This window comes from Astatotilapia calliptera, chromosome 2, assembly GCF_964374335.1.
Source record: "Astatotilapia calliptera chromosome 2, fAstCal68.1, whole genome shotgun sequence".
Taxonomy (NCBI): Eukaryota; Metazoa; Chordata; class Actinopteri; order Cichliformes; family Cichlidae; genus Astatotilapia; species Astatotilapia calliptera.
Window position 1 is genome coordinate 22317544 of NC_137423.1, and position 14417 is coordinate 22331960.

General features: G+C 41.3%; 1 protein-coding gene across 1 annotated transcript; it reads left to right on the plus strand.

Annotated features, from left to right (window-relative positions):
- Positions 1-1259: 1259 nt before the first annotated feature.
- On the plus strand, positions 1260-8810 carry phf6 (PHD finger protein 6). Its single transcript, XM_026187567.2, has 11 exons — positions 1260-1403; positions 3237-3400; positions 3714-3815; positions 5158-5291; positions 5459-5505; positions 5718-5878; positions 5980-6123; positions 6207-6311; positions 6402-6535; positions 7740-7866; positions 7964-8810. Exons 2-10 carry the CDS (start codon positions 3263-3265, stop codon positions 7864-7866), a joined length of 1092 nt encoding a protein of 363 aa, XP_026043352.1. The 5' UTR covers positions 1260-1403; positions 3237-3262; the 3' UTR covers positions 7964-8810.
- Positions 8811-14417: the final 5607 nt, after the last annotated feature.

A 14417-nucleotide genomic window follows, 5' to 3' on the forward strand; every position in this document is an offset into this window, starting at 1 on the left:
TATAGAACTTTTTCTGTAATTTTACACATTTATTACTTCATTATTTTGTTTATCACCGTTCAGGTCATGTAGAAAAACTGAGGCATTCTCTTGAAATTGTACTTTTTTATATTAAGATATCTCAGGGTTTAAATGCAAGTTACATTTCTTTAGAGTGACAGAAAGGGGTGTTTTACAGGACCGCCCGGCTTAAGATCAAAGTAGGATGCACGTGTCTCATGACATAAAATAAGTTTGACATCACTGGTTTAAACTTTTCCTACTCAGGGCCCCACCATGGTGTTGACATGCATTTTTTAACATATCCCAGACTGTGGTGCCTTAGAGGTCCATTATTGTCCCAGTGCATAAAAACTCAGCTGTGATTAAGCTTGTATTGAGCCCCTTACTGTGCACACTACTCACACGTGATTGCTCAGCAAAGTATCCGGGCAATCATATTGTGACTTTTACAGATGATGCAGCTGTTGCAATTAATGATGAGTCAATGTAGAGGAGAGACGTGGAAGAACTTGTTGGCTGGTGTGATGCAAACAATTTGTGGGAAATTTGGGGAACATAAAAGAGATTGTGGTGGTAGGAGGAGACCTCACATCCTTCAATCCCTCCTCATTAGAGGAAAAGCTGTGGTGACCATAGTCAAATACCTGACTCTGCATATACCCAGCAAACTCAAACGGGCCACAAAACAGACAGTATTATTAAGACAACTGTTTTGTATGATGAGGAGGTTGATCTATCTATCTATCTTTTAATGTGTGTCACGGGGACCAAACTTAGATCCATCTGTAATTACATTACATTACACAGTGTAAATGGCATTTATTTACAAGTCCTTCTTTGATGGTCTCATGTGGCCCGATGATATGTGATAAAAATGTGATAACGTACAAGGTTTAGACACACTTATCTTTGTAGCAATATTACAACATGAAAGAAAATAAATTAAATCAAATGGATTTTTTCTTAGAAGAGACCTTTATTTTTGATAATTTAAAACAAAAATCCCCAAAACATGACAACATGGGCTGATTTTAGCTATAACAGCAGCAACAACTTATATTTAAATTAAAATCAGTACTAGCTTTTACTAAACCTGCATGTCCGGCCATTGTTCTGCTCTGCTTTTAGGAAAGATACACTTCATTAAAGCCATTTCATTTAGGTCTTTTTTAAAAAACAGTTTTGCTTTTTTTTTTTACGCCTGACACGTAAGTTTGTCGTCATGACTTTTATTGTGAAAGCCAGACCCGGAAGTCCTAGCGCCGTGGACATTTTAGCTAGCTTGGTGCTATTGCGAAAAGCACACGATCACTTCTGAAGGACGGAAAGAAACACAGCCGCTGGCCGGAGCACTTTTCCTTCTTTTGTAGCGTTTCGGCGCGATAAGATTACATTAACAGGTAAGCTACGAGCTGTGAATCCACGGCTGGATGATACCCGCTGTGTTTTATGGCCTGTTGTCGTTTCAGGCCGTATTGCTTGCGTACAAGCCGAGCTGCTCGCTTTTCACAGGGATACATCACGTATGGCGCTCTTTACTTCGAAACGGTTCGCAAAGACCCGCGCCTGTCATGATAATTTCCCACATTTAAAGGGAAATATTCGCAGTTTTTCGACTTCCAGTGAAATCATAATGTCGAAGAGTCACATTTTCCTGCAACCGACCTTTATTTCTCTGCATGAAAAGGCCTTGGGAGGAACATTTCGCGGCGCTGAGATGTTCGTAGTAAAAATGTTTTCAGTTATAACTAGTTTGGTGGAGAAAGAGTCACACACCCCCTTTAATTCAAAAGTTTGTGGGAGCAATTTCAGTCGCTTCTTATGTTTCGCCCCTTCTCGTCAAAAATCCCCCCACAACTATCGTCTTGTAGTGCAAGATTGTGATGTGAGAGCGATTCAGAGAGCAGCAGATGTTGAAATATAGTCTTTTTGGTGTTATTTGCTCGGCCAGTATTGTGTGTTTGCACGCTGAGCTCTGTTGCTGGAGCCGCCGCAGTGAAATCCTGGCCCTGCTGTCATGGCTGTAATGGCTCTATCAAGGCGTCGCAGCGCACTGCTATTGTGATTCTTTTTCTTTCTTTCTCTAATATCTACATAAAATCACCCAGTTTCGTTTGTGGATTGATTATATCTTTTAAGTTTTCCTTTGCTTTTTGGGTTATTTTCCTTTAAAGAATGTGTGCAGAGCACTATGACAGCGGACTATGTGAGAATAACAGCACACGTTTGGGGGTTTGATCCACCTATGCACTCTGAAGAATACACTAACGGATTTGTTTGAATTTTAATAAAATTTAGATTAATACATAAATAAGATGTGCATTTAAAATTTAGCTGGCATTGAATCAAAAACAATATGAAACTTGAAATCATTCAAACTCCAGGTAATGCCTGTGTACTAACTAGTCATCACAAATAAAACTGCTATGGAGGACATTATAATTAAAAGTACTCCGGGTTGCATCAGATGTGCTCCACCAGCTTCTGCTGATTTCCCTTCCTTTTTAATCTTATCGAGGCTTTGGATGACTGGTAAAGGTTCCCTGTATCCTCACAATATGGCCTTCAGCCATGACACTTTACAACAGGATTTTATATTTGACTGCCTTCTTCACACAAAAACTGTAGGTGGTTGTTACTTTTTTCCCCTCTCCATTCAGCATCTAGAAAAAAAAAACCCCACATGCTCTGTTAGAATAAACTTTATGAGATTCTGAAGTTGGAAAAACTGAAGTGAAATGGGAAATCCCCCCCCCCCCCCCCCCATTCCTGGCTTTGCCAAGCAGCACTTAAAGCAGGCACGAGCTGCTCTGTTGTGACTTTCCCCCTCTGTTTTGAAGTTACTTGTCTGCGAGTAGTTGAAAGTTTTTGTTTCCTGCTGTTTCTGGAAAAGAGTTTCTCGTGGCTCCTTTCCAAAGCAACTTATGTGTTATTTCACTTAAGTGAGGGCGTGGGGTTGGGGGTGTGTGAGTCCAAGAACGTGGTTTATGCTTAAATATCCAAACTGTAAGTGATGTTTCTATTCATCACTCACTCTTTGCCTACGTTAGCGGTGAGTATCTACTGTCTTGTAGTTTCTAGTTTATGAGCGGTGATTAAACTCCATGTAGACCAATGCATCATAGTGAACATTTCCTTTGATTCCATCCCTGCTAAAAGAGTCTACAAGCTTTTGCAAGTGAAATTTATCTTGTTTTTCTTACTATTTTTTTTTTTTTCCTTTTCTAAATTAGATTCACAAACAAAAAAGCCTTTGGCCATGTCAGGACAGAGGAAAGGAGCCGCAGCAGCAGCACGGCTACCCAAATGTGCCTTCTGCAGAACCAACCGGGACAAGGAGTGTGGGCAGCTGCTGATGTCTGACAGCCAGAAGGTGGCAGCCCACCATAAGTGCATGGTGAGGAAGCCGCGTTGTTCTCAGTTTTTCAGCCCGGGATCCGTCATCCAAGCTGCCTACTTTGCAGCCCTCTGCCACATGAGCAGAATAGTGAACAGCTCACGTCTGTTTTTGTTTTTATTTCTTCATGCAGTTGTGAAATGAAATGATTCTTCTCCCATAAATGATCTAATGCCTTTGTGGAAAACTGTACATCAGCAATAGTTAAGAGAAATAATCCCAGAGATGTTCTGTATATCAAATTCATCCTTATATTAATGCTACGTAAATAAATTTCTCATTATTTTATTGCTTCTTTTTCTGTCCTCTTCAGCTTTTCTCTTCAGCCCTCGTCACATCACATTCAGACAGTGAAAACATTGGAGGATTTTCCATTGAGGATGTGAAAAAAGAGATCAAGAGGGGAAATAAACTGGTGAGTACCTACTGTTGTGCTCAGGTCAGCAGATAGGCTGCATCCATGGGTTAGCACCGCTGCCAAATTAGTGTTAAAGGCCCAAATTTTCAGTTCAGAGACTGTTTAGCATCTGAAAGCAGTCGTGGAATCATTCAAGGGAATGACCCTGAGCGCATTTCTCTTTGAGGAAATTGCACATCTGTGGCTGTACAATGCCTGCTTCTAAGTAATAGTTACTAATGCCAAAATGTACTCATAGTTTTTACTGCTTTTGCTATAATCATCATCATCATTATAATAATGGTGTCTCACCTTTTAAGCTGTGTGTGTGTGTTTATGTAACTATGCAAGTTTGCTACAGAGGACTGGGGTTGATACCAGCTACTATTATTACATTATATCCTCTTTCTTGGCATCTTTAAGTGGGAAATGTCAGCTGTTCTCATCCAATAAAAGATCTAAAGCTGCTGGTTCTTCTTGCCTCAATCTGACACACTGTTAAATAAAAAGATGGCTTTTCCAGGATGCTTTCAAAACTGGTTGTGTGTGTGTCAGTGTGCCACTGAATGCTAATGGGATGCACTGCAGTGGTCTGTAAGTGTGTGCTTGCACTATTCTGTATTTCCTGTATATAAGTGTGAGAGGGGTGTCACACTGAAATGCAGCTTATTTCAAAATGAGAATTGATCTGCAGAGCTGTGCATTAATAAGTTGCACATGTTGTATTTGACTTATTTAATAATTGTTTTTGTTACATCATCACTTAGTAAAGAGTAAAAAATGTAGCCTTTAAAGTTGTGCGTTTGCAAACATTTTAATTTGTTTCCCAAACCTTTCTGCAGATTGTCACTGATTCATCTTTTGGATATTATGTTGATGAATCGGCTCATATTTCTGCCTATAAAACGTTAAATCCCTTCCTTTAAAAGGCAGGTCCTATTTGACCAGTAACTACACGTTTGGTGTATGATCATAAACAACAAAGCATCCTTACATTTTGGGGAAAAAATAATTAAAAATATTCATCAGTTTTTAAAAATAACGCTCTCTGATCAGTTCAGTGTTCATCTACAGACGGTATGTTATCAGCCGCTCTAAGCTTCCTGTGCTGGTTTTCTTTTAAATTGTATCACATTGTTTTCCTTTTGGTTTAACCTTCCCTGCTGATTTTAATTTGTTCTTCTCTTGAATCAATCAGCGGTGTCCCACTGGGACATGTTTTTAATATTTTCATATGACACACCAGACCCATAATACTTGGAGCGATCATTTCTCAGATCCACGTATGAATGCGTTACTAATGGATGACTGTTTTGAATCGGCGTACAAAATAATGTCGCTGCATCTGCTGTTGTTGTAGATGTGTTCTTCTTGTCACCGACCGGGTGCGACCATCGGTTGCGATGTGAAGACGTGCCGGAGGACGTATCACTATTACTGTGCTGTTAAGGACAAAGCCCAGATCAAAGAGAATCCCTCGCAAGGGATTTACCTGTAAGACTCTTACATTTGGATTCTGCTGAGCATTACTGTACAATAAACAGTCATACACCCAGGCATTTATTAACTATAGCTGCACAGCTGGTCATTAATCTCAACCATTTGTCACTCATATTCAGTCCTGGCGTCTTTTAACTGAACTCTTTTATTTCTGATTGTAGCGTTTACTGCCGCAAACACAGGGATGCTTCCCAGGATGGCATTCAAGGTAAAGTTTACTTTAACATCAGTTACACTGCTACTACTTAACCACAAGCCTGTGACATTTATCATTGAACCTGTGCAACAACAGCCATTGTTAGCAGTATTCTGATTTAAAACTGTAATCTGTTTTATTGTCAAAACACTTCCACTTGCATGTGTCTTTGTGTTGTTGTGAAGCTGAAATTTGTGAAACCCGATTTATTTCTTTGTCATTAGATGAAGAGGGAGCTGTGGCCGAGGATTCAGACTCGTCGCCTCCACAAAGCAGGGGCAGGGGAAGGTTCGAGAAGGGGAGAGCCAAGGCGGGATCTCGCGGCCAGTCAGAAGACACACGCTCTACCTCGTCACAGGCTGCAGATGAGGAGAGCTCCTCTCACGTACGGCAGCGCTCAGAGTCCATAAAACAATACGAGATTCCCTTGAATGGTGTCTGTGCTGGGTGTGAATTTTAGCTGATGTGCCCTTTTTGTTTATTTAGCGGGACAGGTCACCTCTCCGGACCAGCCCTGGAGACAGCGGCCAGCGCTGCGGCTTTTGCCATGCTGGTGAGGAAGAGAATGAAACAAGAGGCATGCTTCATACGGATAACTCCAAAAAAGTGGCCGCACACTACAAGTGCATGGTGAGAATTCCCGTTCGGAGGGTAATCTGTGGATGTGCTTTTAAAGTACCGCCGGCCTGCATTTAATCTCTGATCTGTTTCAGCTTTTTTCATCGGGGACGGTACAGCTGACCACCACGTCACGGGCCGAATTTGGAAACTTTGATGTGAAAACTGTCATCCAGGAAATCAAAAGAGGCAAAAGAATGGTGGGGACACGAAACAAATAGCAGTTTAAAGTTTTGCATCTAAAATTCGTTTTGACAGAGTTGTGGATTGTGTTGGGTTTTCCCCCCCAGAAATGCACGCTGTGTACTCAGTTGGGTGCTACCATTGGGTGTGAAATCAAAGCATGTGTGAAGACCTACCACTACCACTGCGGCCTGCAGGACAAAGCCAAGTATATTGAAAACATGGCGCGTGGCATTTACAAGTGAGCAAAACTTCTCTATTTTATCTTCTGTTTTTGTGTCCTAAACTGCTTAATTATATATTTATTGCACAGTTGTGGTCTCATTATAGTGACAGTAATTGTTAACACACAATTACTTGTTTTTATGTGTGATCATCAAGAGCATTGCAATTATTTTGTAACTCAGTTACTGACGTGAATACTGGATCACAAAGATAATTAATGGTTGTCTCAGTGATGTGCAGGGATTTGAATAAGAACACCTTCTGGTATATATTATGTTTATCGTAATCCCGGCCCCAATTTTGTGATCACGACTATGGAAGTGAGGTAGAAAAATTGTGCTCTTAAGACTTTTTATTAATTTTTTAGTGTTGTCACAAAGCATCGAGTGTATCGTGAAAGGAGAATTCCTTCCTTGCTTATTTCTCCTTAAAGTGTTTTTGTTGCTCGTTCAGTACAAGTGTGTGTTTCAGGAAGATGCATCTTTTGATCCAGCAGGATGCACACAGTCACCTCTTTCACGATGTTCAGTACATACCCGATGGTCTGCCAGACGGAGTGCCTTGATAGTTGTGTTAGGGTCGATTTGAGGAGCAACAAGCCACGACAGTCAGCTGCTGGCAGGCTGCCCCGGTTCTGCAATGCAGTTAGCAAAGCGGCTGTTGCCAGGTGGCTAATTTCTGAGTTTGTTATCAGTCAGCCTGGAAAACAAAATGTTAATATGATTCATTACAGTTTTTTTGGAGCTCATGCAGGTTGTTCTGATAAACACCATTCACATGCTGTTTTGAATGACTCCTCATTTTTCTCCTCTCCAGCAGAGGTGAAGAGTGCAGTGTTAGCATGACGGAGGTTGCAAACCATTAAACACTAAAGACTTAAGGCTAAAATACAGCAACATGGTCCTTTTTTAAGGTTTGATAAATGGTGTGCATGGTTTGCAGCTGAGATTGCTACATTATATGGACCAAAGCACTGCTCTATCTACACATTACACCTACAGGAGCTGCTATGAAGCTCCCAGTGTTTGTGTCCACAGTGTTTGTGATGATGTTAATGGGAGAGGAAGTTTGGAGCTCTGCAGTAATGAAATCAGCATAGTGTTGGCGGCGTGTTCAGCACTCACTCTGTGGTTTTCCACTTTCCTGAGTTATTCATCACTTAAAAAAACAAACACATTTCCATAACTTACAAACCCTTTTTGTGTTTTTTGTTTTTTAAGGCTATACTGTAAGAACCACAGTGGCAATGAGGAGAGAGATGAAGAGGATGAGGAACGAGAGAATCGCAGTAGAGAGAGGGCAGCAATCCACCACGCAGGAACACCAACACAAGTGAATGGCAACTAAGTACGTAACTGCTCCTCTGGTTGTGCACAAAGAATTAGTGTAAAAATGTCCGATTGCCATCATTAACCAAACTTTCCTTATGATTTTTGCTTTTTAGGGTGGGTTCAGTTTTAACAGGTTTGGCCCAGTCGGTGTGACGTAGGAAGAAAACCCGAAGAGCGCAAGACCTCGGAGAGAGATTCTTTTTCTTTTCTTTTCTTTCCTTTCTTTATACTAAACCTTAGCCTACTCACAAAGTTGTGGTCTACAAGCTCCCAAAGTGTTTCACGTGGACAGGATGCCCCCAGTGTGCACCAGATGTCTTCTTCATGAAACCCTTTTTTTAAGAGTTGAACAGGATGACCGGTGGTACTCGGCAGTGCACTGGACTGCAAAAGCATCATAACAAGCCAAGACTTCCCCAAGTTTCAGCTATTGAACCAATTTTGAAAACTACATGTTAATGTCGGGGAAAGGAGATGATGAACTGATCTTCTGATTGTCACTCACTGCCCATGTTGCCACAAATGACATGACCCACACTTGTTGAACGTCAAAGCGTTGTTTCCTCTTCCCTAGCTTCTAAAGGACTCACTTTTAAGAGGGGTCTGTTTGTTACTAGTGTCGATGCCGTTGTGCAGTTTGATTACCTTGTTTCTGTAATCGCGTCTTAAGAATACTCTTTTCATGTTAGCCTTTCTTTCTTGATATGTAATATTTTGCTACTGTATTATCATCATGAGTACTTTTGAATATCTGGATTTCAGACAGTCACAATTACAAGTTTTGCCAGCATGCACTTGGATTTTCCCACTGTTAAAGGTGGCATTTTTTATTTAGCTGCTAAAGGGCCAAGTAGAGCCCTTTAGAGGAGTTGGCTTGACTTTGTTTGATGTACTGTTACTTGTATCTCTACAAATGTATCCATGAATGATTGGAATAGAAAATATTTTTATTTTACACTTTTACTGAGTGAATCGAGTTTTTGTTTTAAAAGTGAGTCTTAAGGGTAGTAGAGACTAGAAGCCCTACACGTGGCCTGTTAGAGTATTAAAAGTGAGGGTTTTCCTCTCTTATTATTTACCAAACAAGCAACGAGAAAAAAGGAAAAAAACAAAAACAACCCAGAAAGGAGGCAAGAGAAATACAAAAGTGAGTTTTAAAAGTTTAAATGTGACACGCTAGCTGTGAGAACATGCAGGTACAGTCAGGCCTGTATGTTGTTACAGAGTGATGCAACATTTGTTGCTTTAGCTATTTGCCAAAAACGCTGTATTGATGTGCACTCTTTTTCAAAAGGCCAAAAGTTATTGTACTGTTGATTCAAAGCTGTTCCACAGACTGTCCCCTGATTACATAGGTTAGGCTGCTGAAAGGGCTGTTGTATTTGGAGTTGTTTCTGGGATCAACATGAGCTGAAAAAGTCATCAGTGCAAGTGAAATATAGCCATCATTATGCTACAATAGCCTATTACTCACAGGCCAACAGGTACACCTGTTCGACTGCTCAACATAAATATCTAGATCACCAATCACAGGCAGTAACTTTGCCAGTGTATTTAGGCATGCCAACATGGTTGAGACAATCTGCTGATGTTCAAACTAATTATCAGAAGAAAAGTGATTAAAGTGACTTGAAACATGGTGTGGTTCTCAGTGCCAGACAGGCTGATCCGAGTATTTTCAAAATCTGCTCATTTATTGGGACTTTCTCACACAAGCATCTCTCAGGTTTACAGTGAATAGGACATAAAAGGGGAAGAAAAAAAAGTCAGTTCTCTTGGCAAAAATGCTGTGTTGATGCAAGAGGTCAGACTACTTTGAGCTGATTGCAGATGTGCTACAGCAGCAGAATCCCACACCAGCTAAGAACACAAATCTGACGTTACACTTCACATGGACTCGCCAAAATTGGACTGAAGTTTGGAAAAATGTTGCCTGATCTGATGAGTTGATTTCTGCTGTGACGATCTGTTGGAAGGGTCCGAGTTTAGTGTAACCAACATGAATTCATCCTGCCTTGTAACAGCGGTTCAGGGTAAGGGTGTAACAATGTGGGCATCTTAGTACCAACTGAGCATCATTTAAATGCCACAGCCCACCTTACTATTATTGCAGACCTTGTGCATCTCTTTATGAGCACAGTGTAGCCTTTTTCTGATGGCTGTTTCCAGCAGGATATTACACCGTGTCACAAAACTCAAAGCTTTAACTGGTTTCTTGAACATGAAAATGAGCTCACTGTAGGCAAATGGCCTCCATAGCAGTCAGATATCAATCCAGTAGAGCACCTTTGGGGTGTGATGGAACAGAGATTCACACCATTCAGAGATTCACCACTGACAAATTTGCAGCAGCAGTGTTGTCGTCATGTCAACATGGACCAAAATCTCTCAAGAAATGTTTCCAGCTGCTTGTTGAATCTTGTTGAAGAACCCAGTAATGAGTGATTACAAGATCATTTCCATGGAAAATAAAAACCCCTGATAGGAAGCCAAGTAAAGAACGGTGTCTACGAGGAAAGTGTATCATAAAGACAGACTGCCATGAGTGGAAATCCACAGTGTTCGCCACAAGTTACAAACAAATCATCAGTCTGAGGATTAGAAAAGCCAGATTAAACTTGGCTAAAAAAACAACAACTAAAGACGCCCAAACAGCTCTGAAACAGCACAAATGAAACTCAAATCAGCCTGTAAGGGAATGGACAGAGAAATGATGGCAGTGTGAGGAATGAGCATGATGGCTTCTAATGGATTGGGTCTGTGGTGTTTACTGATGATCTGACAGAAGTTAGAAGCAGCCTGATCAGTCCTGAGCTGTCTGCTCAAATATAGACAAATTCAGCAAAGGTTATTGGGCAGTAGTTTGCAGAAAAGATGGACAGTGACTTAAAATATCATGAAAAAGCAACACAAGAATTTCTGCAATGAATCTCAGCCCAATCCAGCTGTAGTTCACTTGAAACTAAACGCTGAAACAAACAACTGAACACAGCTTCAGTAAAGGCTGCACACGTTCTTTGATGGTGGTCATAATTTCCAGACACTGCTGATTGAGGACTGTGGTAAATGTAATACGTTTTAGCCAAAGGCTATGCTTCCAATGCATCTCAGTTCCTTCATTGGAAAATCTATTACGTTCGCGTACAGAGCCAAAGTCACATCACCCTCCATATACCATCAGACATAACTGTATGAAAAATGAACACAGTTGTATTCTCTCAGTTTGTGGCTGTACTACTTTACTATAAGATCTAATTAATTCAGAAGAACAGTCATGTACACTTGTTCCTAAGAAAATCATTGATGGGTCTTTAATAAACTGAGTTGTAGTATTATAGTGAAAGTCAACAAGTGACTATAGGATTTCTTCCATCATTGTGACAAAATGACCACGGAAAGAAACGGTTTTAATATGTCTGTAATTCTCAACTACTTCCCACTTACATTTTGACCTGTCATTATATTCTTATATACAGAATTTTAGGGTGTGCAGACATTGTGACTTACACATAAAAACAGGTTTCACAATAATGTAACACAACAATGGGTGTTTTGTTCGGTTGTCACCATAAATCACAACAGCATTTTGAACAAGCTGCAGACATGAGAGCAATGACTGACTGACCCCCACATAAAGTGAGTTACAGTAGTCCAGGCAGGAAGAAATAAAAGCATGGATCACTGTTTCAAGGTGCTGCCTCGAAAGAAAAGATTTTACTCTTGCCAGTCGCCTTAAATGATAAAAACTGGACTTCACCACTGCTCTGATTTGGTTGTCCAATTTAAAATCACTGTCCAACTTAAAACCAAGGTCAGTAAGGTTTAAAATAGACTTCCAGGAGTCCCAAATCTACAGAGGACGACTCGCAAGGACCACTGGGTCCAAACACCAACACTTCTGTTTTCTTTTAATTAAAATTTAAAAAGTTTAGAGCCAACCAAGCTTTAATGTCATCTAGACATGTCAAAAGAGGTTTTATGGAGATGCCATCCTTGTACTTTAATGGCAAATAAATTTGGTAGTCATCGGCATAACAATGAAATGAGATCCCATGCCTTCTAAGGATGGAACCCAGAGGCAATAGATACAGTAAAAAGAGCAGTGGCCCTAAAATTGAGCCCTGTGGGACACCGCATGACAGAGGCGCAGAAGACGATTCGTAACCGAGAAGGCTGACAGAGAAAGTTCTATTTGACAAATAAGACCTAAACCAATTAAGTGCAGTGCCACCAATAAATAATTCTTAGGTAAAGATGTCTTTCAGGGGGTGCATTTGGGGAGTTGCAGCATAAAACTGCATTTTTTCTTAGTATAGAACTGCTGCGTGCAGTGAGGAATTCCAGAGTGGCAGAGAAGTATGTAGGGCTGGTGCAGGGCATGTATGAGGACAGTAAGACGGTTGTGAGATGTGCAGTAGGACAGATGGGTTCAAGGTGGGGAGGTGAGATTAAATCAATTATCAGCTCTGACCCCTACTTGTTTGTACTGAAGACAGATGCAGTCAGGCAGGAGTCTGCACGGACTATGATTTTCACAGAGAATACAAATCCATAGTGAGAGTAGAAGGTGGGTGGAGGAGAGCCTGAAGAGGTGCAGGTTTGTACTGGAGAGGAGAAGAATGAACGTAAGTCAAAGCAATGCACGTGTTTATACCTGCCTCCCACTCATGCAGAGAAGAGGTGAAGAACAGAGTGCATGCAGGGTAGGAGTGGGTGGAGTCGAGTGTTAGAGGTGATTTGTGAAACCTGCTTCTTAATTCAGATCAAACTGAGGTTATTGTACTCGGCCCTGAAAATCTTAGAAATATGGTATCTAACCAGATTCTTACTCTGGATGGCATTACATTGGCCTCCAGTAATGCTGTGAGGAACCTTGGAGTAATTTTTGACCAGGACATGTCCTTCAACTAACATATTAAACAAATATGTAAGACTGCTTTCTTCCATTTGTGCAACATCTCTAAAGTTAGAAATATCCTGTCTCAGAGTGACGCTGAAAAACTAGTTCATGCATTTATTACTTCCAGGCTGGACTACTGCAATTCATTATTATCAGGAAGTCCTAAAAACTCCCTGAAAAGCCTTCAGCTAATCCAAAATGCTGCAGCAAGAGTGCTGACAGGGACTAGAAAGAGAGAGCATATTTCTCCTGTATTGGCTTCCCTTCATTGGCTTCCTGTTAAATCCAGAATTCAAAATCCTGCTCCTCACATACAAGGTCTTAAATAATCAGGCCCCATCTTATCTTAATGACCTTGTAGTACCATATCACCCTATTAGAGCACTTCGCTCTTGCACTGCAGGCCTACTTGTTGTTCCTAGAGTATTTAAAAGTAGAATGGGAGGGAGAGCCTTCAGTTTTCAGGCCCCTCTTCTGTGGAACCAGATTCCAGTTTGGATTCGGGAGTCAGACACTATCTCTACTTTCAAGATTAGGCTTAAAACTTTCCTTTTTGCTAAAGCATATAGTTAGGGCTGGACCAGGTGACCCTGAATCCTCCCTTAGTTATACTGCAATAGACGTAGGCTGCCGGAGGATTCCCATGATGCATTGAGTTTTTCCTTTCCAGTCACCTTTCTCACTCACTATGTGTTAATAGACCTCTCTGCATTGAATCATATCTGTTATTAATCTCTGTCTCTCTTCCACAGCATGTCTTTCATCCTGTTTTCCTTCTCTCACCCCAACCGGTTGCAGCAGATGGCCCCGCTCCTCCCTGAGCCTGGTTCTGCTGGAGGTTTCTTCCTGTTAAAAGGGAGTTTTTCCTTCCCACTGTCGCCAAAGTGCTTGCTCATAGGGGGTCATATGATTGTTGGGTTTTTCTCTGTATCTATGAAGCGCCTTGAGGTGACTTTTGTTGTGATGTGGCGCTATATAAATAAAATTGAATTGAAAATTGAATTATGGTTTGGAGAAGGTGGCACCGACTTAAAGACAGGAGAGTGAGCTGTAGGTGTTAAGACTTTCATTGAGAGTGACCAGAATGCACAGGATTAGAATTTAGTACATCAGAGGCACAGCTTAGGTTGGAGACAAAGTTAGAGAGGAAAAACTGAGGCAGTTTGGACATGTGCAGAGGAGAGATAGTGGATACACTGTACAAAGGATGCTGAAGATGGAGCTGACAGGCAGGAGGAAAAGAGGAAGACCACAGAGAAGATTATGTAGTGGAGGAGAACTTGCAGAGGGCTGGTATGAGGATGCTAGAGATGGAGTGAGATGAGTGAGATGGAAGAAGGGGAGCAGCCGAAAGAAGATGATGAAGAAGTTAACGGTTAACACCCTGTCCTGAATGATGATCAGCTTCGCCTAAAAAGGTAGCCTCTTTCATTAGTGCAACTTTAAGCGAGGTCATTGGTTGAAGTGTTGGGTGGGTGTGTGCAACATCGTGTATCTATGACCAATAGAATCTTCTTAAACTCGGGTTCGCTGGATTTCGACGGAGCTTTGTTCTTTGATTGGCAGCTCTCCAACAGCCTATGTACGATGGGAGGAGTTGACCCCTCCCCGCATTTTTCGATTTGCCCGCCGCCCTTGTGCGTACGATCACGTGCTTGCAACGGGAC

Coding starts and splice junctions, on each gene's coding strand:
- phf6 (XM_026187567.2), top strand. CDS start 3,263: ATGTCAGGACAGAGGAAAGGAGCCGCAGCAGCAGCACGGCTACCCAAA. Junction 3,816..5,157: donor TCAAGAGGGGAAATAAACTG/GTGAGTACCTAC, acceptor CTGTTGTTGTAG/ATGTGTTCTTCTTGTCACCG. Junction 6,124..6,206: donor CCGCACACTACAAGTGCATG/GTGAGAATTCCC, acceptor GATCTGTTTCAG/CTTTTTTCATCGGGGACGGT.